Source organism: Cheilinus undulatus, linkage group 23 (genome assembly GCF_018320785.1).
Source record: "Cheilinus undulatus linkage group 23, ASM1832078v1, whole genome shotgun sequence".
NCBI classification, from domain to species: Eukaryota; Metazoa; Chordata; class Actinopteri; order Labriformes; family Labridae; genus Cheilinus; species Cheilinus undulatus.
Window position 1 is genome coordinate 14,122,534 of NC_054887.1, and position 24,169 is coordinate 14,146,702.

The following is a 24,169-nucleotide window of genomic DNA, read 5'->3' on the forward strand; positions in this document are numbered from 1 at the left end:
TTGCAAATTTATAACCGTAGCTGTTGCTTCTTACCACAAATGTCTTAAAACACTTAAATTTAAGGCATTTTCCTTCATGCATGCAAGATCCTTTTTTTTTAATAAAGTGGATTAAGTTCCCAAGTCCTTAGACAAAACACAGCTTTAACAATCTATGAAGAGTGTAATAACCAAAGATCTTTATAAACACTGTTGCTTCTCCCCTCTTCTGTTGGCAATTCTTTCAGGGTGTCAAGGGTTCAACAGTTCAATTAAAGGGCCTACTCTTTTTTTCTATGGCTGAAGTACAAATATTTTGTCATAAATAGTAAGTCCATTATATGTTACAATGGTGATTATATGTTGACAAGTTTTGACAACAAGCAAAATCATTCATTTTAAATAGCAATAAGAAGGATGCAATCACAACTATAATTCTAAGATTAACTGCAATGAAAATTGTAATCTTTTGACAGCTGTAATGTGTAGATAGCACTAGTGTACAACATTAATATTAAAATGCTTTACTCGTAAACAAAAAAGGAATTGCATAACATTTTTGAATTGTAATTGTTTGGGAATTTGAAAAATCTCGATCTTGTTTCTCAGAATGAGATTTTTTTAAATAAAAACTGCCAAACTACTGTCTGATATCGTTTTATACATTGAGTTTATCCTTGCATCCTTTTTTAGAATAAAAAAAAAAACACGTCATATTTTATTTGTTTCAGGTTGCACTGTCGATTTTTATGAGAGGTAAGGTGTTTTATCGACTCGTTTCTTTCTTTCGTCATGAACAACTACGACACCCAGAATCCTCCACTGCGCCTTCGTCCAACACGTTCAACGTCTTCAAACGTTTAAAGTTCTGTGTTAGCTTTAGCCTGGGCGACCCGATAAAACCGTAGATTGTTGAAATAATTTTTAAAAATGGAGACGACAGCAGCTCGCCGGTCGTTTCTTTGTGATATCGGTGAGCTCTGTTTATTGATCATTTTCACAACAACTAACCTACTATCAAAGGTTAGCCTTAAGCAACTTCAGTTGGCAACTAGCTTATAACATTAGCCCGTGCCCTGCGCTATGAATGTGTGCATGTTTACGATAACAATTCCAGCAAGTACCATGATACAAAGGCTTTAAAACGGGGCAAAATTGGCTAATTTCGATAAAAGGTGTTTTATCAAAGGAGACACTCATAATATCACGGAGAAAACACATTATATAGCACTTGTGTATGGCAGCCTAGATTAATTTAGTCGAATTCTCCTGAGACAATGAGTTAAGTTGTTATTGTAGAGTTTCCCTTTAAAGCCTCCACCACAAAATATCTTTAAGTGGAAAGTAAAACTCATGATTAAGCAGCATCTAGTATTACTGCTTATTGCTTTAATTATTATCTGGGAATGGATCCAGGTTGATTTTTGTTTTGAGTGGTTGAATAAGGGAACTCAGGAAGAGAAAGCTTAAGATTTTCTTGTATGCAGACTTTTAAAGACTGCAAATGCAGCAGTTTATATGGGTGATTTTTTCAACTGTCATGGAATTTGTGTCCCTGGCAGAAATAAGAGAAACAAAAACATGCTTTATTTTCATCAACCTTACTTGACACCAAAAGGAACATTGAAAAAATTAAAGATAGATCATTTCTATCTTTAATTTTTTCAACCTTACTTGACACCAAAAGGAACATTGAAAAAATTAAAGATAGATCATTTCTATCTTTCTTATATAAAACATGGCCTTTTGTGTATGGGTATGCGTTCAAAGCACTTACTTCAGATAGTCATATTAAATGAATGCTAATGTTTCAATTTCAGTTTGTTACTTTTCAACATACTATGTAATTTTAGGGTGTATAAATCAATGGTTTGATTGACATTCTTAAATTAAACCATCTTTGTTTTGCTGACAGATTGTTACAAAGTACTACTACTACTACAAGGTAATGTCAATTAAAGAAAAATATCTTATGTAAAATAAAAGACTGCATAGTTCTCTTGCAGACTTAATAAGATTTACTCCAGGATTTTCCTTTATTTTTCAGCCGTTATTTTACCTTCTACCTTGAGAAGCCTCCCAGGACTAGCTCCTAAGAATTATCCCTACAGCATGATGCTGCGACCATTGTGTGTCACAGTGAGGATGGTGTGTTTGTGGTGATGGGCAGTGTTTGGTGTCCGTCCGTGTCTGTCTGATGGCCAGAAAGCACCATTTTGGTCTCGTCAGACCAATTTTCTCCCTCTTGACCATGGAATCTCCCACATGCCTTTTCTCAGACTCTAGTGGAGATTTAATATGAGTTTTCTTTAACAGTGGCTTTCTCTTTGCTGCTCTCCCATAAAGCTTTGACTGGTGAAGAAGCTGGGCAACAGTTATATGCAGAGTCACTCCCATCTCAGCTGCTGAAACTTGTCACATCTTCAGAGTAGTCATAGGTAAAACATCCAAGGGGAAGTATACTTTTTATAGGTGCTGTAAATACAAATGATAGAAAGCCTTAATAACAATCAATTAATTGAGCAAATGTTTATATACCTACCACTGGGGGAAGTTTCTTGGCAGCAGCCCAAATGTAAAACACAATTTTGTTAGCAAAAAATAAATGTTGCGAAGGAGTTAAAACGCCAAACAGGATCTATAATCAATATTGATGAATAAGCAGTGGAAGGATTGGTCCATCAAGAGAAAGAGAGCCCAGGAAAACCAAAACATGATAAAGCTGAATTTGTACCCATATTTTGTAAATGTCATCATATTGTTGAATTCCCCCCCCAGTATTAATAAAGCATCTATGTTGCTATTTGTGCAAGGTTTCTGGGCAGACCGCACTGCCCTGCATGAAGCAGCGTCTCACGGCAGAGCTCTGCAGCTGAAACAGCTGATCGAGGGTGGATCGTCTGTCAACATGGTGACCGTGGACAACATCACTCCTCTCCATGAAGCCTGCATTCAGGCTCATCCAAACTGCGCACGGCTGCTGCTGGAGGCTGGAGCTCAGGTGAGACAGATAAAGCACACAATTTTTTGGTCAGTGTAAGAAAAAAGTAAACTGGGGCACCTTATCAGAGTGATGTAACAAGACAGAATAAACACTACGTATGTTCATGGAGCAAATTTAAGACTCAGAAGTACCCATGGATCAGATTAACACAGAGAGTAGCCAGAAGTGCTGCTTCATTATGGCAAAAACATGTTTTTTTGATTGATGTTGAAGTCAAGATTATTGAATTTCTCATTGACTTCACAACTAATCCATATGTGGTTTGTTTTCATATGGTTAAACAAACTTTTGTGTTGCCTTGAGGGTCAGTCAGAACTATGTAGCAAGTTCTGCTAATTATTTACAGCTTCTCAAAACTAAAATGGTTTCCTATAATTTAAGTTATTTTTTGTTCTGTCATCTTCTTTAGCACTCGTGTCAACAAGGCTTGTAGTAGAGTAGTCATTTAATCTTGATAATGTAGTTTTCATGCAAACATTTGAATCTAAAATCATGATTGAAACTGCAATTGAGACTAGGTGTAGATTAGAAAGTCCTATCTTTATTAAGGGTTAAATAATCTAAAGTGTAGATGGTTTATCACAGGGGATCTGATAAGGGATTCAGACCCAAAAGTTGCTTGCGGAGCTAATTTCAGTGGGTCAAGAATTTGTGCCTGGAAACAAAATAATTGCTTCAAGAAGTCTATCATGCACCTATTTGTGATGTATCTTAAGGGAGGTGGTGGTGGGTCCTGAGGCTGGACTTGTTGAAAACCACTGGCCCTGCAGTTTGACCTGTATCACAGGTTCAAGACCAGCCTGAGGCTCTTTTCTTTGCATGTCATTCCCTAGACCCTTATCTATGTTTCTTACTATTCACTGTCACCATTTGTCAAAAAGTTTTTTACTGTAAGCCTGTAAACAATGGTGGCTGGTGAAGAGATTAGCAATGACACAGTTATAGCGCTAGTTTTATCTGAACATTTTACATCATTTATTTATTAAAGTTCACATATTTTACCCTTTTAAGACAAGTTTACATTGGTCTCACAGGTCCCCAAAACATGCTTGTGAAGTTTGTTGCTGAAAAACACTCCAGTATTGGATTTTTGCATGTCTGAACACCCACTATTTCTGCCCTGCTCAGAACGAGCTGTTTGTGTCTGTGGCTTTAAATGTTAATGAGCTGTCTGACTCAACCCCTCTCAGGAAATGGATGTGGCTTAAAAGGTATGGCTCTGAATCCTCAGCTGAGAGGAGGATTTGGAGGGCAGAACTTTCTTCCATGCAGGAGGACCAACCAAAGGGGAAGGGCTAAATCCTCATGTGACATCATTAGGGGAAAATCTGAGAACGGCTTGTTTCAGCACACATTTTCTGAAAGGGTGGAGAAAGAGAGGACAGGAGGGAATGGATTTTTCTGGTTCTTATGGGGACTGTGAACAGGCTGGGGGCATATACTTTTGTTAGAAAAGCCCGAAAAAGTGTATTTTGCTTAATATGTGACCTTTAAAAGAGCAAAGAACTGCACTGAAAGCTTTCCTTGGGGAAATGATGATTTTGCTCTTCTCCTGACCAGCTTCAATAAGAGTTCATGTTATCAGCTGGTTCCACTGATAGTGAGGAATCATGTATTTACATGAAAACAGCTGCTTTTTGAGGTCACATTATGTTGTTTACTCCTCAGTGGAGGTGCATGTCTAAATAAAACAAACCTGAAAGGTTTCTGTTTCTTCCAGGTGGATGTGCGAACCATCCATGGAAGTACTCCTCTGTGTAACGCCTGCTCTTCTGGAAGCCTCGAGTGTGCAAAGCTGCTGCTAGAGTACGGAGCCAAAGTGAATCCTTCCCTCACTGCTCTCACTGCATCGCCCCTCCACGAGGCCTGCATCAACGGTAAACCTACAACAGTAATAAACAATCATATCACTTTTTTTTTTTAAATCTACCCCCAGCCAGTATTACATTATATATAAAGTGCAACATGCTCATTATTATTTATAATATAATTACAGTCCAGGAAGTTCTCCCTGCTCTCTCTGCTGTGCAGGAGCATACTGCTTGTTTACTAACACCTAGCAGTAGCTTTACTCTGGTGATTGCCACACACCCCGACATGCACTGGGTTGCGAGGGCCCTTCTGTGCTGCTTGCTACCCCTAGTTTCTTACTCTTTTCTTTGCATCATTTCAGTTCCAAAAAACAACCTTTTTTTGTAAGTTGGACTGCATGGGGGAGTTTCCTTTAATTTTTTTGTAGGATATTTTAAGAAAGAAACCACTTGCAGTCCTCAAAAGAACCTCTAGGGGCTCTGTAACCCACATTTGAAGCCCTTCACTGTGCATTAATTTATTCCTTCTGAATTCCTCTCAGGTAATGTTGAAGTGGTGAAGCTGATGATAGCCAGCGGAGCTCAGCTGGAGGCGTATGATGTCCACTTTGGTCCACCGCTGCACATCGCATGTGCCAAAAGACACGTGGACTGTGTAAAGGAGCTGCTGAGTGCAGGTCAGCAAGAAGACAGAAGGTCAGGACAACTGTTTAAAGAATGAATACATCCTTAAAAACCAAGACAAAGAATGAAAAAAATTCAGTTTCATTGTTATATGAAATAAAGGATCTTTTGGTTGTCTCTTAAATGTTAACTTGAGAAGAGCAACATACTGGATCACAGGATATGTTCATTTATTTGAAATATTTCCATTTAAAATTTTTTAAGTATCTTGACCAAAATTAAAAATGAATTTGAGCCATAATAAATCATCTAATCAGGGTTATCATGCTGCTTGAAGTCCTTGAAAATGCTTGAATTTTAATGTAGTGTTTTCAACAGGGTATCCGCGAGGTCTTAAAAGTCTTAAAATGTCTAAAATCCAATAATTTGAATTTAAGGCCTTAAAATGTCTAAAATTCTCTTAAAATTTCATAAAATGTCTTAAATACGATTTTTAAAGGTCTTAAAAATGTATTGTTAATGTATTATTATAACGGAATCATGGATGGAATCGCGGAATTGGCCAATAAAGCGGAAATCACGGACACTGAATGAATTTGACTCAAATGCTGTTTTTTTTTTAGAAAGAGGAACGTATATCTGAGAAATACATCCTCTGATTTTTCCTTCATATCTGTTTTTTTTTTGCCAGTATGGATGTGAAATGGATCTTAAATTGGTTTTATTATGGTCTTAAAAATTCTTAAAAAGTCTTAAATTTGACTTGTTGAAACCTGCAAAGACCCTGTTCAAGCTTTGAAAGTGCTTGGATTTAGGGTTATGTGCTTGAAGCTGCTTTCAACTATGATTTAATTTCCCTGATAATTAACAGCTATCTGACTGAAAAAAAAGTAAAATACAGTCTTTCCCATAAAATTTGAACCACTTAGGGAGCAAATGATGTGCAGTTTTGGAGCATTTAGCAGTTGTAAATCATTTCTAGTGAATCAGACCCTTAGTGTTATGCTTACATTTTTAGGGCCTTGGAGTGAGGACCCTATTGAAACTGTAGCTGTCACTATTCTCCCCCCAAACTAATTGCTAATTTGGGGGCCTTAACATGCCGAAAAACTAACCAAACTTTACCCCAAATTTTCCCCCAGTGGAAATTTAATACTTTGGTGGAACTGTGCAAGTCCAACACAGGGGTGCAACGGGGCCCCGAAGATGAGACAGGGGACTGGGTAAGACCTATAGGCATGAAATTGATAGGCATATGTATCATGATGAGATGGGAAAAAATCTCTCTAAACCATCCTTTAAAATGTACAGGAAGTACACTATAAACAGCCAAAGTCAAATTTTGATGATTTTCACCATTGGACAGGTCGCACATTTTGACAAACCAGTCCAACAGTTTTTGTCTGATTGACTCCAGAATTTGTATGGTAGTTTGAGACAAGATGGTGATCAAAATTAATCAAAAACTTGATTGTTCGCAATAGGGCAGAGCTGTAACAGAGGCAAAATCTTGCCCTATTTTTTGATAAATATTTTTGTGGTGTTATGTGCACAATAATTTCATACCACTTTTAAGTGCCTTTGCCAGTCCCCACCAAACTTCACAGACTTCTGCCTGAATCCATTCATGTATCCAAAATCCTTCTTTTGACCACAGTGCCCCCTGTGGCTGACACGCTTTTTTATATGACTTTGGATTTGCTTTCCTACAAATTAAAAAAAAAAAATCCAGCCCCTGGACACCATTACACCAAGGATTATGATTTTTCACCAGCAGATGCAGCATGATGACTCCTACAAAAAAGCTTCCTAGACCCATGCCCAAATCCCAACAGGAAGTCCACCAGCTTCATCTCAATTTCAAAATAAGGCGTTTTTGATGGTGCCAAATAATTTTAACATCTTGTAACATTTGCATACATACTTTGTTCTACTGTTTCTTGCAAGACAACATTTTCACACTGAACACACCCACATACAAACATCTGATCCTGGCACCCTCTACTGGCAACAGGACGTGACACGGCTGGGCCATATCTATATTCATGTTACCGAGTTCAACAAATCAAGCACAAACTTTGACAGAAATGCATCAATCTTCATCTACAACACTGACATGTCTTTTTAAAGGACGCCTTACAGCCAATGGCGAGCATTTCGATATTGCGCCAATTTGACAGGAAGCTTGCATAACTCTCATGTGCCACATCTGATTTCATTCATATTATCTGAAATTATATAACTATAAAAAATTATATATCTGAAATTCTTTGAGTTTTATTTGATAAAAGTAGCAGTCCTGCCCATATCACACCTACATATTTAACCCTTTTTCACTACAGTGATGGTCAGACATGTTATCCAAAAGATCATTTTTAGGCTTTGCATTTGTCTAAATAAAAATGCACCGTGGAAGTGAAAAGTTAGACAAGCCCTTCCAGATCCAAACAGGAAGAACTAAAATCATGTAAACTTTCCTGCAGGTGCTAAAGTGAATTCAGTGAAGTTCCATGAGACGGCCCTGCACCACGCGGCTCGAGCCAGCATGGTGGACATGATCGAGCTGCTAATGGAGTTTGGAGCAAATGTTTACGCCAGCGACAACCTGGGGAGAAAACCCGTGGACTATACAACGCCTGCGTCTCCTGCTTACACTTGCCTCATGTGTTATGAGAGTAAGTCTGCACTGCAGACACTAAAGTATCTTGTTTTTGAATCAACATAACCTAACCTTTTTCTCTGCAGGTAATCCTCTGAGCCTGCAGCAGCTGTGCAGAATCACAGTGTGGAAGTTTCTTGGCGCCAGAGCCTCAGAGGTCATCCATCAGCTGGACATATCTCACCGCATTCAGAGCTACCTGCAGTTCTGTGAACATCCCTCATCACTGCACTGACACATGCATGGAGCTCTTAATGTGTATGAGAGACTGGTTCATCTTAAATATTTTGTTTTGTTCATCATACGTCTTAAATTTACACACTGTGACCATAGATATAATTATGTAGATGTTGCCTTCGGCCTTCTGACATGTTAATGAGGGCCCTTTTTTGGAGAGTCATAGCTGCAGCTCAGAATGACTGGAAGATTATGACAAAGCAGGACCATCCATGATTAAAGTATTTATATGTCACTAAAATGTGAACCCGTTTTCAAGCATTTTTTTTAAACAAATTTATGACTTTTATTTATGATCCAGGATACTTGGTTAAATTAAAAATGTAGATTTTTATATCAAAATTGCATGTTTACATATTAAAGTATTGACAGGGAAAGGTGTGTGCAAGATGAAATCAACACATCATCATGTCAACACAAACATTATGTCTCACTTTTGTTGCCCTTCCGACGGCCTGTTTCCAACTACAGGTGCAGCTCAAAATGAAAGTTCTTTTTTTCTTTAATTCACAAAGCACAGCTTTTATTGCACTATTTAGCATTAGTTTTCTTTCTAGGCATGCATTCATGCATCACGGATAACTGCTTTATGACACACCTTGTGTCTGAACCCACAAGCAGATAACCTCTGCCATAGTTTGTATGCAAGCTTTTGGAATGATTTTATTTTTAATGGAGGCATTGTAATCTATTTGGCCACAAAATAGCATTTCTAATTTTAAAAGAGAAATCAGATATTTTTGTCCCAAAAATGTATTTCAAAATTTGTGCGTATATATGTATATATATTAATATTCATCCTAAGTTCAAAAATAATATTTCTTAGAACATGAAATAACCCATTTTAATGGAAAAAATACATTTCCCATAATGCAATTTAACTTCCGGGTTTATGACGTAGCGTGAGTACCGCCGCGTGTAAACATTGGCAGGTCGCTGCTGCTGTTTACATACATCTCATGTAGCGGTTTCAGCGTTAACATTGGTGTTTCTACTGGGAGTGAAAAGACGAAAAAGGGATGGAAATTGAAAACTCACAGCCGTACTTCTTCGGAGACATCGGTGAGTTTAAAATAAAGACGACATGTCCGCTGCCAATTACGTTTTTCCCGAACTTGACCTAATTTTACGTCGGTAAGGTATAGCAGGAATGTCAGCTAGCATACTAGCATGTTATCCTATAGCTTGGCTTGATATCAGTGAGTGTGATTAGGATCGTATTTAATATTTCCTGCTGTTGCTGTTAGCATCTTCTGCTGTTTACACTTGTTTCACTGTTTTAGATGATGTAGAACCTTGAAGACTTACCAAAAAAATACCGAGTTCATAACATGTAAGGAGTAAATTAGTATGCTAATCATGTAATAAAAGGTTATTCAATAAAATTATTATTTACTAATGCACTCATTAACTGCATTTGTACTGTACCCTTCATATCAGAATTGCCGCTAAACGTAATTTATTGCAAGATATATAGTTATTAAGTGCTATATACGAGAAAAAAATAGAGATATTTGAAATTACAGGCGAAATTAATTAAAAAACGAAGTACATTTTTCGTACATAAGAAAACAAGATGGACTATTAAAACCCATTTGCTGGTAAATTAACAAGACTAATTCCTTTTAGATGACATTTACAATAGAGACAATGATTATAAAACATGGTTAGTTTTGTAAAATGCTGCTAAATGGGGATGTACTTAACTCATGTCACGATGCTGGGTTTCAGATCCAATTTTATCAAACATTTTTTATTTTCTATTCTTACAAAAACATGAGGTGAAGTTAATTGTGGAAAAATAATGTTCTATTTAAAATTTGCGAGCTATAAAAATATAAAATCTATATTCCCATAGGTTTCTGTATGAATATGATTGTTATTTCGTATTAGGCAGTTGTGTATTTACCTATAAAGCTATGTCATTTATTTTTTCTTTTTTACATAAAGTAACCCTGATTAGGCCTCAAAACTGAAGAAAGGAGCCATACCTGGACTTAATCAAGTGTTTCATATTTGTATTGATTAGTAATTAAAGTGTAAGGTACAGTTTTATCCCTAGCTTTCAAGTAGACCTAGTTGATAATAGGGATAAAGTCTGAGAGAAAATGAAAAAAATCAAAGCAATAAGAATGTATGGAAAACTGAAGCCCACTTGTATAAAAAACACACACAGACCTTGCTTTAGTATGCCATCCGGTTATATTTGTTCTAACCCCGGTGTATTTGCAGGACATTTTTCCCCTGTACACTAGATATGTTGGAATTAGTTTCATCAACAAAAAAACTTCATACGCAGCTATGGTTACAGAATGTTGAATGAAACATTTCAAAAGGCAAGTGATGTTATTTAGGTGTAACTTTAAAATGTACTGTCTAAAGCACAGACGCCCTAGCAAAGAGGAATCAATCCAGGATAAAGGAATGCTGTATTTCCTTATAATTTTAATGACAGCTTTATAAAATGCTCCTGACAGTTCGAAAGAAGAGCAAGTTCATTGCAGTATAAAGGAAAAAGGAAACACAGGAAATTCAACAGGGAAGCTTTGTATGATGAAGTATCTCAGACTCAGCATAATCATCATGTTTGTCATAATCTGTCCCCCTGCAGGCTTCTGGTCTGAGAGAACAGAGGTGCATAAAGCAGCGTCCCTTGGTCAGGCATCTCAGCTGCAGCAGCTTATTAAGAGTGGAGCGTCTGTCAACATAGTGGCTGTGGACTCCATCACACCACTGCACGAGGCCTGCCTCCGCGGACAGACCCAGTGTGTGCGACTACTACTGGATGCTGGAGCCCAGGTTAAAAACAACTGTTATTCATTAGTAATTAAGCAGACGTAAACACCAATGAAGGTAAAAGAAGAATAAAATGATTTATTCATTATTTAATGTTCTTGGATGGAGGGTTGCCAATATACTAGAATCTGAACTCTAATGTGATACTCTTAAAAATCAAACTATATGTAATAAAAATTTTGACCACTTAACCAGGATGCACTGTTTCTGTCAGGTGGATGCGAGGAACGTAGATGGCAGCACTCCACTGTGTGACGCCTGCTCTGCTGGTAGTTTGGAGTGTGTCAGACTCTTGCTGGATCACGGAGCCAAAGCAAACCCTGCACTTACTTCCCGCACAGCATCACCACTCCATGAAGCCTGCATGGGAGGTGAGATCTTCATCCTTATATGCTGATTTTTAAACTTATTTTTATAACAAACAAAACAAATTTAAAGCTTAGTGCAATTTCACGAGCCACATTGGGGCATGATTAGACCTGCTGAATCAAGAAATCTCTTAACTAGAACCTGTCTGACAGTGAAGTAGGCTAAAAGATCTAAAAACAAAAAAACACATCATGACACTATCTAAAGAAATTAGAGACAAAGTCTCAAAGTCATTGCCACCTGTCAGTCTAGACTTTGGGACTCAAGCAAACAATGGTAAGAGCCATTATCCATAAGTGGAGAAAACTTTGAAAAGCGATGAACCTTCCCAGGAGTGGCTGGTCTTCCAAAATTACTCCAAGAGCACATCGTGACTTATCCAGGAGGTCACAAAAGAACCCAAAACAACATCTAAAGACCTGCAGGCCTGACTTGACTCAGTCAAGGTCAGTGTTCATGATTCAATGATAAGAAAGAGACTGGGAAATATCTTGATGATCCCCAAGACTTTTGGGAAAATATTCTCTGGACTGATGAGGAAAAGTTGAACTTTTTGATAGGTGTGTGTCCCGTTGTATCTGGTGTTAAACTAACACAGCATTTCATGAAAAGAACTTCATACCAACAGTCAAACACGGTGGTTTGTGACCTCATGCTCAAGCACACTTGGGTTATGCAGCAGGACACCACTGAATGGTTTGAAAAAAAACAAAATGGAGGTTTTGGAGTGGCCTAGCTAGAGTCTAAACTCGAATCTGATTGAGATGCTGCGGCACAACCTTAAACAGGCTGATCATGCTCGAAAACCCTCCAGTGAAACCGGATTGAAATTACTCAGTAAGTAAGATTGGGCTGAAATTCCTCCACTGTGATGTGAAAGACTCATTGTCAGTTATCACAAACGCTTGTTTGCAGTTGTTGCCTGTTATTATGTACCACCAGTTGTTATGTTAAGGGGCAATGACTTTATCATATAGGGCCAGGTAGGATGGATGACTTTGTTCCCTTAATAGATAAAATCACCATTTAAAAACTGTATCTCTGTAGATGAGTTAGCCACCTGTTTCAGCCTAGGATTTATTGCTTAATAACTCCTTTTTCTCATTATTCATTTAGGAAATTCAGATTGTGTAAAGCTCCTCATATCCATGGGTGCTTGTCTAGAGGCGTACGACCTTTACTATGGGACACCACTGCACGTCGCTTGTGTTAACGAACACACAGACTGTGTCAAAGTGCTGCTCAATGCAGGTGAGTGATGGGGAAATGCACTGACCCAGATATTGCATGGTTTGTAATTTTAGCTCTTGTTTGTGAAGAGTAGGTCATGTTTAGATGATGAAACAGATTGTGAGTGTGGGTATTTTGATTCTCATGATGGTGTAACTTCAGGACAGGGGAGTTGGGCTGATACACGACCCTCTGTAACCTCAGCTGAACCGAGGCAGCCAGAAAACTGATATACATGTGGCAATCTACACCACATTCCAAATTATTATGCAAATTATATTTTTCTCTTATTTTCCTAAATATAAATGCAAATGACAGAATACTTTTCAAGTCATCAGCTGTTAGAGCATAATTCAAACATTTTTGAACAAACTTCATAATGATAACAATTTTTTTTTTTAAATAAAAACCTCAAAATGCACAGTTTCACATCATTATGCACAACAAAGTTTTAAAACATTTTATAGGTTGCAAAGAACTGAAAATGGTCATTTGTTGAATTTGCAGCATTAGGAGGTCATATTTACTGAAATCAAAGCTATTTCAATGAAAAACATCTTAACAGGTAGAGTTGCATGTTAACATAGGAGACCTTCTTTGATATCTCCTTCACAATTCTTGCATCCATTGAACTTGTGAGTTTTTGGAGAGTTTCTGCTGGAATTTCTTTGCAAGATGTCAGAATATCCTCCCAGAGCTGCAGTTTTGATCTGAACTGCCTCCCACCCTCATAGATCTTTAGCTTGAGGATGCTCCAAAGGTTCTCAGTAGGGTTGAGGTCAGGGGAGGTTGGGGCCACACCATGAGTTTCTCTCCTTTTATGCCCATAGCAGCCAATGACTAAGAGGTATTCATTGCAGCATGAGATGGTGCATTGTCATGCACGAAGATAATTTTGCTGCAGATGGCACTGCTCTTCTTTTAGTACTATGGAAGAAAGTGGTCAGTCAGTGGTCACACCTTCAAGGACCTAAAGGGGCCCACCAGCTCTCTCCTCATGAATCCGGCCCAGAACATGACTACGCCACCTCCTTGCTGATGTCACGGCCTTGTTGGGACATGGTGGCCATCCTTTAACCATCCACTACTCCTCCATCTGGACCATCCCGTGTTGCACGGCACTCATTAGTAAACAACACTGTCTTCATGTATTTCTGGGCCCACTTCAATGGTTTCTGCTTGTGTGCACTGGATAGGGCGGCCGAATAGTAGGTTTATACATGACCCCAAGCCTCTGGAGGATCCTACATCTTGAGGTTGGTGGTAATCCAGAGGCACCAGCCGCTTCAAATACCTGTTTGCTGCTTTGTAATGGCATTTTAGCAGCTGCTGTCTTAATCCGATGAATTTGTCTGGCAGAAACTTTCCTCATTATGCCTTTATCTGCATGAACCTGTCTGTGCTCTGAATCAGCCACAAATTTCTTCACAGTATGATAATCAGGCTTAATTTTGAATGAAATATCTAATATTTTCATTCCTTGCCCAAAGCATTACACTATTTGACACTTTACAGCAGCAGAGACATATTTTTTCTTTCCCATATTGCTGAAACCTGTGGCCTGCTTAATAATGTGAAACATCCTTCTTAAGTAGTTTTCCTTTTATTGGGATCACCTGGCAGAATAATTATCACAGGTGTCTGAGATTGATTTCAGTGATCCAAAGAGCCCTGAGACACAATGCCATCCATGAGTTTAATTGAAAAACAAAAATTTGAATTTTTATGACACTAATATCCAATTTGCATAATAATTTGGAACACGGTGTATTAAAATTGGAGCGTTGTAGCCTATTAATTCTAAACTGTGTACTTCAGGAATGGCCATCTAATAATTCAGCTTGATTTTCTGAGTCTTACAAGATCACTTTTTATTAAATCAAAACTAGTTTTCAGCACCAGCTAACAATACCAAAAGTAAGAATGATAAACAATGATAAGATTTTAGCATAAGCTGAAATAACTCATCATCTTAAATGACCAAACCCAACAAAATTTGCTCTTTTTATTTATTTTTTTTTTTTACTGCAATTTTTTTTTCCAAGTTGATTTGCTCAAAAAACATTTTTCTTTGTATTTTGGTAATCTGTCTGTTGTCATTATACTACATGGGGGAAAAGGTGATAAAAGGGACTTTAAATTCACCTCAGAAATCAGTTGAACTTGAACCGGTTTGTGTTGGGAAAACAAACTCTTAAGAAATGGTCTTAAAGTTTATTTTTTTGGTCCTTTCTTTAGGTGCAAGACCATGAAAAAAAAATGTAACAGTAGTGTCATTTTGTTGTAGGTGCCAAAGTGAACGCTGCTAGGCTTCACGAGACGCCGCTGCACCACGCTGCTAAAAACATGCGAGTGGAAATGATTGAGATCCTGGTGGAATTCGGAGCAAACATTCACGCAAGAGATCAGCATGACAAGAGACCGGTGGACTACACCACTCCAGGGTCACCTTCGGCTGCCTGCTTGAAGTTTTATGAAAGTAAATGAACCAGAAAAGTCTGCAAAGAACCTTCAAATTTATCTTAAACCCTGCCAAGCATGTCGTTTCAGGGTTGTGACAGCAGATGGCGAGCAAGGATCACTTTACTTCTAGGAAATCTTGAACACCTGTCAATTATTTGAGGCTTTAAACAGATTTCATCTGCTCTGTAGGTTGAATACATGTGAGACTTTATATCACTGTAAGGTTTGTTTATAACACTTGTTTAAGAGCTCTTATGTGTCTCTTCCACACTAAAATATCAAGTTTGGAGTCATTTGACAAGTTGAGGTGTTTCACAGTGAATTTCCCATGTGTATTTTGTAGAATTATGCCCATAGTGCTTAATATTTAATGTGCTAAGTTAATGATGATAAAAGGAAACTTGACATGATCAGACAAGTTCATCTTATTGGATAGGTATTTGTATCTGTTATATGTATATTGAACAAAAATCTCACTCGATATCTGCATTTTGAGTAAATTTGATCTTATGAACTCACTAGGAGGCTGCTTTTTTTCGGTCCATATTGGTAGCGTGACATAGTCTGGCCACACTCGCCCACTCTATTTCTATGCTGGGCTGTTTCATGCTGGCAGCATGTGAGCAGCGTCTCACCAAAATAGAAAATAAAATAGTTAATACAGAGCATATCTGCCTTGTTGTTGCACATATGTTCTTCCATAATAGTAGAACATGTTTTCAGTCTGTTTCTTGACAACCCCTAATGAAGGCCCCTAGCTTAAATGTGTCTGTTTAACACAGTGTTTCTCGAAACTTCTACAATTTTTGAAGCTTTCTATTTCCACACTGCACCATAAGTCACAGGAAAGATAAACAGTACGAGTTCACTTCTGGTTTGTTCTTTTCAAAGTAAAAGCCAGCCTTCACATTTCTTTGGAGGTTTTTACTGAATGCTTTTATTTTACAAAGCTCCCAGCACACCTCCACTATACGCTGAATCAAGTCACTTGTTGGGAGGTTTATTGCTGTAAAACTTAGGAAGAATGACAGGGCTTTGACAGCAGGGAGACGTGGCCAACAGGCAGCACAATCGCTCCTGGTATCAAAGCTGTGACAGTACAAGCAGGAAAACACACCAACAGTCTGAAACAGCCAGTTACTCCATAGATTGTACATTTTAAAAGTTTAAATTTACTCAGAATGCAGATATTTACTAAGTTATTATTAGTTAGCAGTAATATTTACAGTAACGCCTAAGCTTAACTGCAGTGTTTTTATGTATTGTATACACAATATAAGCAATGATTCAGAACATTTAAATGTGCAGACTTACTGCTGTAAGTTGCAAAATGATCCAGGGGAACTATAAAACTTAGAACTTACTAAGTAACAGTTTGATGAGTGTAAAGTTGAATTCGATGAATGCTCTGTTTTGCTTTTTAGGGAAGCACGGCAAATTTTGTTGCCTTTTCTATCCTTTATCTACTTCTTGTTTTCTGCTCTGCAGCCACTCCGATGAGTCTGCAGCAGCTCAGCCGGTTGGTTCTGAGGAACAATCTGGGCTCAAGAGCTGTGAAGGTGATACCTCAGCTGGACATCCCAAAACTCCTCATCAGCTACCTCTGCTATCAGTGACCCGTCAGCTGCAGGAGGATCGACGGTTAAAGAAACACTGGAGACGTACAAAGCTGCTGAAGAAGCACAGAGAAGGTGCCATTGTTTTAGATACCATCACAGTAGATACAAAGTTGGCAACAAGCACAATGTTCTGTCATTCTTCTTCTAAAAATTGGTTCTTTCTGGTGCTGTTTTTACGCTAACGAAATTCAATTAACAGGTTCAAACTGACAAAAAAATAACTAAAATACAACACATGCAAATAGAGGGAAGGCTATTTCTTAAACTATTGTAAGCAAAGGGTGCTGCAGCACTCATGTTTCAAGTTTTTAATGATGTTTTTAACGTTGTTGCAGCAACAGAAAGAAGCAACATTTTAAAACAGACATGGACATCACTTTTACTGCTGTAAGTCCCTTTTAAAGAAGTTGTTTTGCAGCAGCTGATGATGTAAGAACTTCAGCCCAATGCAACTCAAGAGTTTCTCAAGTGCACAGATGTTCAAAATATCAGCTGTCACAACAAAGTGCACAAAGATTTGTCACTGTAAATAAAGCCACCAGAATTGCTTAATACCCCTAAAACGCGCCAGTCTGACTCACAGGATGAAGATGCCATGTGTAAACCTGATATTAGCCGTTTATTTTGAGCATAATTTCCCTTCACTTCTGTTGCCTACTTGTGAAAGTTCTCGAAAATCCCCTCCACAATGTGATCAACAGAAATATAGGAGCTAATGACTGATATATTTAAAGTTTTGACAGATTTAGATCATGCAAAAGGCAGGCCTAATGACTGTAAGCTTTCCTTATTTGCTCTTTTAATGTTTTATGTTGCAATCTTTTGATTAATGGTCTTAATTTTAGAGAAACTGCCTCCCAGCATATAAATATTCCAATAAAAAGGCTCTCTTGTTGTGCAATCACTGTTGATGATTCCTCAGCAGATACCCAAACAGTTCTATTAAGTTTAAAGCTTCTGAAGATACAAGTACAAACTCCACTTCCCAAAAGGTTGTGATGTTGTTTAAAATGTGAACAAAAACAAAATATAGAGTTTTGAAAATCCTTTTGAACCTACAGTCAACTGAATACAGCAAAAGACAAGATATGTGATATTCAAACACAAGTGTTCCAACACCTTTCCACTTGAGATCAGTCCATCACAGATGAGCTCGGGTGTGGATGATGTTGGTATGTGGCTTTCTTTTTGCATGGTAGAGTCTTAACTTACATTTGTAGATGCAGTGACTTACTGTGTTAACTGACAATGGTTTTCTTAAATGTTCCTGAGTCCAACCCGTAATATCCATCACAGAAAGATGATAGTTTTAACTTAGTGCCACCTTAGGGGTCAAAGGTCACAGGCATTCAATGTTGGTTTTCAGCTTGTCACTAACGTGCAGAGATTTCCCCATATTCTCAGAATCTGTTGATGATATTATAGACTGTAGATGGTGAAATCTCTAAATTATTTGCAGCTGCATGTTGAGGAGCGTTGCTCATAAACTTAGTATCACCCGCTACCAATTAACCTACTCAACTGGTGAATGTTTCAGGTTTTTTAAAGCATTCAACAACTTTCCCGGTCTTTATTGCCTCTGTCCCAACTTTTCTAGAACATGTTGCAGTCATCTAATTCAAAATTTATTTATATTTCAGTCAGGAACACTCTTGGCATACATTTTACCATTTTATTGCAAAGTTTTACAGTTTTCCATGAAAGAGAGGGCTCTGCTCAAAAGATGCTCCCTGTGCTAGTCAAGCAGCATGCTTTGACTCTCCAGGGAGTGCATGGCTAGAAACCCCCATATGGACAGTTACATTTATGATGATGCATATTGAATACAATACAATTAGTTTAAAAGCAATTCATCCATATTAGCATTAATCTGAATATGAGGGTGCAACAAGCTTTATGCTATAAAAGAGGAGGCTGGGGTGGAGGAGGTTAAGCTTTGCCATCAGCAGCATGGTGCATCAGCATTAATGCAAGCAGGGATTAGTGAGAAGTAAGTCATATTTAAATACAACAATGTGTTTGGAGAAAGCTGTGATTGGCTGTGGGAGGTTAGAGGCAATAATTGGGAGCAGGGCGCATGACTTCTGTGTCCTGCATGAATTAACGCTAGGCTTCATTTCCCAAAAAACATTGACACTTGAATTTTCAATATCTTTTTGCTGCATTGATTGCATATAGTTAGGAAATTATTTGTAAACCACAGTGTTCTGGTTTCATTGACATTTTACATGTCCCAACTTTTTTGGAAGTTGATCTTTAGAATATCAAATAACTTGACTTTGAAACAAGATTAAAAGGGACACACAGCGTCCCAGCTTTTTGGAAACTCAGTTTGTTGGTAAGAATGATCAGAATCAACCATTAAGACAGACACAATGGTTTTTGTCTCACGTCTCATTGAGGAGGTGGGACGCATTACATGTACAGCAGTAGGGCAGTAGATGGAGCTCCAATTATTTTGGCTTCACTATGGGAGCGCTGTTATGTTGTCCGTCCTTCTGCACTGTCTATTGTTGATACCTTGAGTCCAAGTGTTGGTGTTGTTTCAGGTCAAAGTCATCCCCATCACTAAAATGCAAAGTTCCATCTGCTTACTGAACCTACTGACAGGAAATGATCCTAGCATAGAAACCAAACTCTAGTTTCCTTTTTTAACTGTTGTTGGCTCGGTTCAGTCAACACAATTTGTATGAGGGTCATTTTTAAAGCTGGGGTTATTGTTGCTAACGGAGGCAGTGTTGTGTAAAACATGAACTGCAGATATAAAAGTCTGAAATGGTGTTTGTCGATCTTTAAATAGAAGCATTACTGGCACCACAGGAGAGGAAGAGCGTCCTTCTAATAACAGAGAAGATTGTTGTTGAGTATTTATTCAAACAATGTCAGAGCTCAGGGAAGAAGGAGACAAATGGTATCGTTTCTGTCAACATCTGTCGTCTTTTATGTAGCTGCACTGTAAATGTTGAGCTGCAGTTTGGTATGAAAATGAGACATAGGCTCAATACCTGTACACCTCTGGCCCTACCACTCAGCCCTACCCTACGTAGGGGTAAGGTGTCCAGGTTCTTATTGGAATAGACTGGTAAGATGAAGTTAAACGGCCCTTCAAATGGAGATTTTCCATTGGCATTCTCCAAATCGGGTGTTAGAGGAAATCTCCCAGAATGCCTTGCAAATCATAGACAAGATAGATGCTTAAACTTCAAAAGAAGTGCACAAATGCGAGTTTCTTCATTAATAAGATTTAAAAATTATGACAACCATATAGCATCTTAATTTAACTTAATGTTGTTTCATTGCATTGTGGTTCTTTTATTTTGAAAAAGCAAAATAATCAATCTTAGTATGTTGCCAGGTAAAATCGTATCTTTTTATGTAAATGCTGTTTAAGGCCACTGATGATGTATTTGGAACTTGAAGGTTGTTGCATTTCATGGGGGGGCATGTCACCACCACCACCTTCTGTTTAATCACCATGGGGGCAGTGTAAAACGAAGGTAGGGGTAAAAGCTAAATATGGGTTGCAGAACATTTCCTGGATGACTAAAGTTTTTGAAACTAACATCCAAAGAAATACCAAGCAGTTTTGTTGTCACAACATCTCGCAGTGACAAACTCCAGACACTGCTTCCCTTCAGCTCAGATTTGAACCTTGATGTTAGATGCAGAGGCTGAAGTTTAAAGGAGGTCCTGGATGTCTATTTTTAACTCTGTCTTTTTCTCCACTGAAAATGCTTAAAGAGAGCTCAGTGAGGCCTGGGGGAGTATTTACGAATTCTTAACAGTCCTCGAGTTTGCTTTATTGTCTCTTTTCTGAGTTGACATGAGCTGTTTTGGAAGTTACATAAGGTTCATCTACAGAGGTCAAAGCAGGACAAACACTAACTTTGGGCAGTGTTCATCAGCTGTTTAAGAAGGAATATGTCCTTAAAACCCTCTAGTGTATTTTTTTATTCTTAGAATGAAATCTAAGAATGCTCGAGAGCACACGTACGCACATTTTAGTGTTGAAATGCTAGAGGGAAATTATAAAATGTTTTTTTTTCTTAATTTAGCACCTTTATATCATTGAAATTAAGACATTGACATATCATTTAATTGTTGCACACTTTATTTAATTATGCAGTATCTTGTACAAATTACAAATACCAAGCACTTAGGTGAGACACCTACAACAACAACAATACTTTTATGTATTTTAATGACATCTGCAGTATTCTACAAGTTTCTTTGTGTAAATACACTTTCAAATATTAATATTTAAGAAATTAATTTTATAAATCAATCATGGTTGGTATAATTTGGCTGCTTTGACAAGAAACAAAAAAAAACATCTTTAATGTCAAAGTAATAACAGATTTCTACAAAGTAACGTCAATTAAACAAAAATAAGTAATGTAAAATGAATGACTGTATAAACATTCACCCCTTTTAAAGAGACTGACCAAATTCAACAGAGGTCCAGCCAATTAGTGCGAGTACTCTCACAATTAGTGAAATAGGGATCACCTGAGTGCAGTGAATGTGTCTCCAGAGATTGTAGTATAAAGACACCTGTGTCTGGAAGGTCCAGTCACTGGTATATCAGTATTCCTGGCTACCATTACGCCGTAAAGACAACAGAACACTCTAAGCAACTCAGAGAAAAGTTGAAGGAAAAGTATAAGTTAGGGGGTGGATACAAAAACATTTCCAAGACACTTTGCATTCAGTTAAATCCATCATCAAGAAATGGAACTAATATGGCCCATGTGTAAATCTACCCAGTTCAGGCCGTCCTTACAAACTGAGTGACTGTGCAATAGGGAGACTAGTGAAAGAGGCCACACAGACACCTATGACTACTCTGAAGGAGTTACAAGCTTCAGCAGCTGAGATGGCAGAGACTGCATAGAACTATGCAGAGTCCTGGCCACTCCAGATCATTCACCTTGTTGTCTCAACCATTTCTGTGTAGCTTTTTCTGTATGCTTTGAGTGGTCCAGCTGGAAGATTAATCAGGCTGTTGTTCTTTTGCAGACTGAATAAGATTGTCCCCCAGGTTTCCTATATTTTGCCATATTCATTTTACTCTCTACCTTTACAAGCCTTCCAGGGCCAGCTGTTGAGAAGCATCTCCACAGCATGATGCTGCCATCATTGTGCTCCACAGTGCGGATGGTATGCTCGTGGTAATGTATAGTGTTTGGTGTCCACCAAACATAGTGTCTTGTCATGATTCCAAAACTGTAGACAGACTGCTGCTCACTGTCCAAACTGTACAAATACACTACAATACTTTGAGCACTTTAAACACTGTTCTTCCTCAATCCAGCAGAACAGACCAGCAAATCTGAACACACCTCTCTCTTTTTTTCTCTCTCCCTGCAGTTTAAGGGTAAAAACGGTGAAGAGCTGTAGTTAATTTAAAGATCTGGCACTTTTTGTGACTGTCAGTGATTAAATAAATGTTCTAAAACTTTTAATGACAGTTATTGAAGAATTGGAAAATCTGACAGCCATGAGAGCCAGTGAATGATGTGAATCAAAAGTGCACTAAAGACAGTCTTTGTTAGGGTATAAAAAGCAGAAAAACTTTGCTAGTGCTGAGGTTGTAGCTCTTAAATGAAACACAAACATGCTTTAGCTAATGACCAGAACGCAGAAAGTTGACCTATTCATTCTCTGTGTTTGGTATAAAGTATAAACACCGTCCACGTGCAGTTTACTGACTTCACTCTGCAGGATTTTGAGGGTTTAATTTATGATTTCCAAACCTTTTCTTCTCTCTGCCAACAGCTGAGTGAGAGGTCATCTGTCAGCTCTCACTGAGGTCTGCACCTGCATGTTTGTCTTCTGATCTTTACAAAGGTATTATTACATACTTTATAAAACCTAAATCTAAATCTCTCTGTTCACTGCTTTCTTTGGCTTGCTCCCTAAACGTGCCAGAGCCTCACGATGCTGGCATGAACACCCAGCTCGTCTGCTGCACGCCATAAATATGCCAAACTGCTGCAATTTGGCTTTACAAAATCCAAGCTCCATCATCTGCAGAGATTTAGATTAGTTTTCATGCTGCAAAAATGCCGTCTGGTTCATTACAATCTCATGCTGTAAATAATCCCGAGGCTCTGATCTTTCCTTCTTCCCACACTTTCTGACAGACTTAAAATATTTTACCCTGGAACATATTAAGGCCCGAACTCAGGTCTTAAAATAACTCCTACAAAACATGCATGTTTCAAAGTGTTTGGAGGCTGCAGAGGGACTGGAAAAAAGCAAGGAGAGGAGGGAAGGCATGCAGAGAATGTCCAGTTATCTAAGATGAAAAATGCTCCAAAATAGGAATGTTGAACTTCAGGGTGAACAGATGAGCTCTGGGTTATTTTGGAACATTTCACCTGGTTTGTCTGAGTAAACAAGTCTGGCAGTTACCTAAGTTTGATTATTTTTTGTCTTATTATCAGGTTTTTCAGGTGCTACGTAAAGGTGATGAAAATGTGTCATAAATATTTATGTGTACATAAGTGTTGCTCTGAATGTGATCATTATGTTGACTATTTAAATAAATTTTACTCTTGACGTGTTTCTTGCCCTCATGTTTTTGCATGAAGCCTGATTGTCACCTATCCCAGATATTTCATTTCCAAAAACTACCAGGGTCAAAATTATTAGCCGTCTTTAGAACTGACCTTTTGTTGAGCCACAGGACAAACCATTGTTGTGCAATGATGGTCTTTAACTTTGTAATGCTCAAAGCTTGTAAAATGAATGCTACTGAGGGTTTACTTCCAATTTACACACCGTGTAAAGATTTTAGTAAGGGTTTGAGCTGTCACTTAGAAAGCGTCACAGCAAAAACAGAAGAAATCAGTTTAGACTTGAGAAATATAATTGGTAATGCTCAAAAAGCAGGAGAAAGATCTACAAAGTTATCACAGCTTTTACAAGTGTCAAGAACTGGAGTGAGCAGTATCAAAAAAATTCATAGAGAGCCTCACAGTCCAGAACAAGACTGACAGAGGTAGGAAGAGAAAGATCTCAAAGACTGGAAAGAAAACTAGTGAGAGATGTGTCCAAAGATCCCAGAACAACTGGCAAGACTCTCATGAATGACTTAAGGTCAGCTCAGACTACACAATTTTTTTGGTCGTTCACGACGGCACCATGCCAGACTATGCCAGCAAATCTTGTCCTGTCTTGGCGGACAGCAAGGCCACACTACAAGAGTGATCCCAACCGCTCACTGTATGCTGACTCGCACTTCGTGACTGAGTGTGAGTTCTTAGGTTGTCGGGGGACGGGCCAAAGAGTGTCAATCACTCTGCAACAGAAGCACTCGGTGTGATTGTCGTGGTCTTTTGCTTGAAAAAAGTAAAATAAGAAACAACTATGG

General features: G+C 38.2%; 2 protein-coding genes across 4 annotated transcripts; both read left to right on the plus strand.

Moving 5' to 3' along the window:
• The first annotated feature begins 817 nt into the window (after positions 1 to 817).
• Positions 818 to 8,694, plus strand: asb13a.1 (ankyrin repeat and SOCS box containing 13a, tandem duplicate 1). 2 transcript variants are annotated; one of them, XM_041780835.1, is made up of 6 exons: positions 818 to 952; positions 2,793 to 2,980; positions 4,704 to 4,860; positions 5,337 to 5,471; positions 7,902 to 8,093; positions 8,164 to 8,694. In XM_041780835.1, exons 1-6 carry the CDS (start codon positions 910 to 912, stop codon positions 8,310 to 8,312), a joined length of 864 nt encoding a protein of 287 aa, XP_041636769.1. In that variant the 5' UTR covers positions 818 to 909; the 3' UTR covers positions 8,313 to 8,694. The 2 variants fall into 2 exon arrangements, with proteins under 2 accessions (XP_041636769.1, XP_041636770.1); XM_041780836.1 differs by lacking the exon at positions 818 to 952 and adding an exon at positions 2,326 to 2,417.
• A 456-nt stretch (positions 8,695 to 9,150) lies between these two features.
• On the plus strand, positions 9,151 to 23,355 carry asb13a.2 (ankyrin repeat and SOCS box containing 13a, tandem duplicate 2). 2 transcript variants are annotated; one of them, XR_005991573.1, is made up of 7 exons: positions 9,151 to 9,376; positions 10,926 to 11,113; positions 11,325 to 11,481; positions 12,596 to 12,730; positions 14,997 to 15,188; positions 16,661 to 16,863; positions 22,570 to 23,355. XR_005991573.1 is itself a non-coding variant. In XM_041781042.1 (6 exons), exons 1-6 carry the CDS (start codon positions 9,334 to 9,336, stop codon positions 16,786 to 16,788), a joined length of 843 nt encoding a protein of 280 aa, XP_041636976.1. In that variant the 5' UTR covers positions 9,152 to 9,333; the 3' UTR covers positions 16,789 to 17,692. The 2 variants fall into 2 exon arrangements, 1 of the variants encoding a protein (XP_041636976.1); XM_041781042.1 differs by lacking the exon at positions 22,570 to 23,355 and having other exon boundaries at positions 9,152 to 9,376; positions 16,661 to 17,692.
• Positions 23,356 to 24,169: the final 814 nt, after the last annotated feature.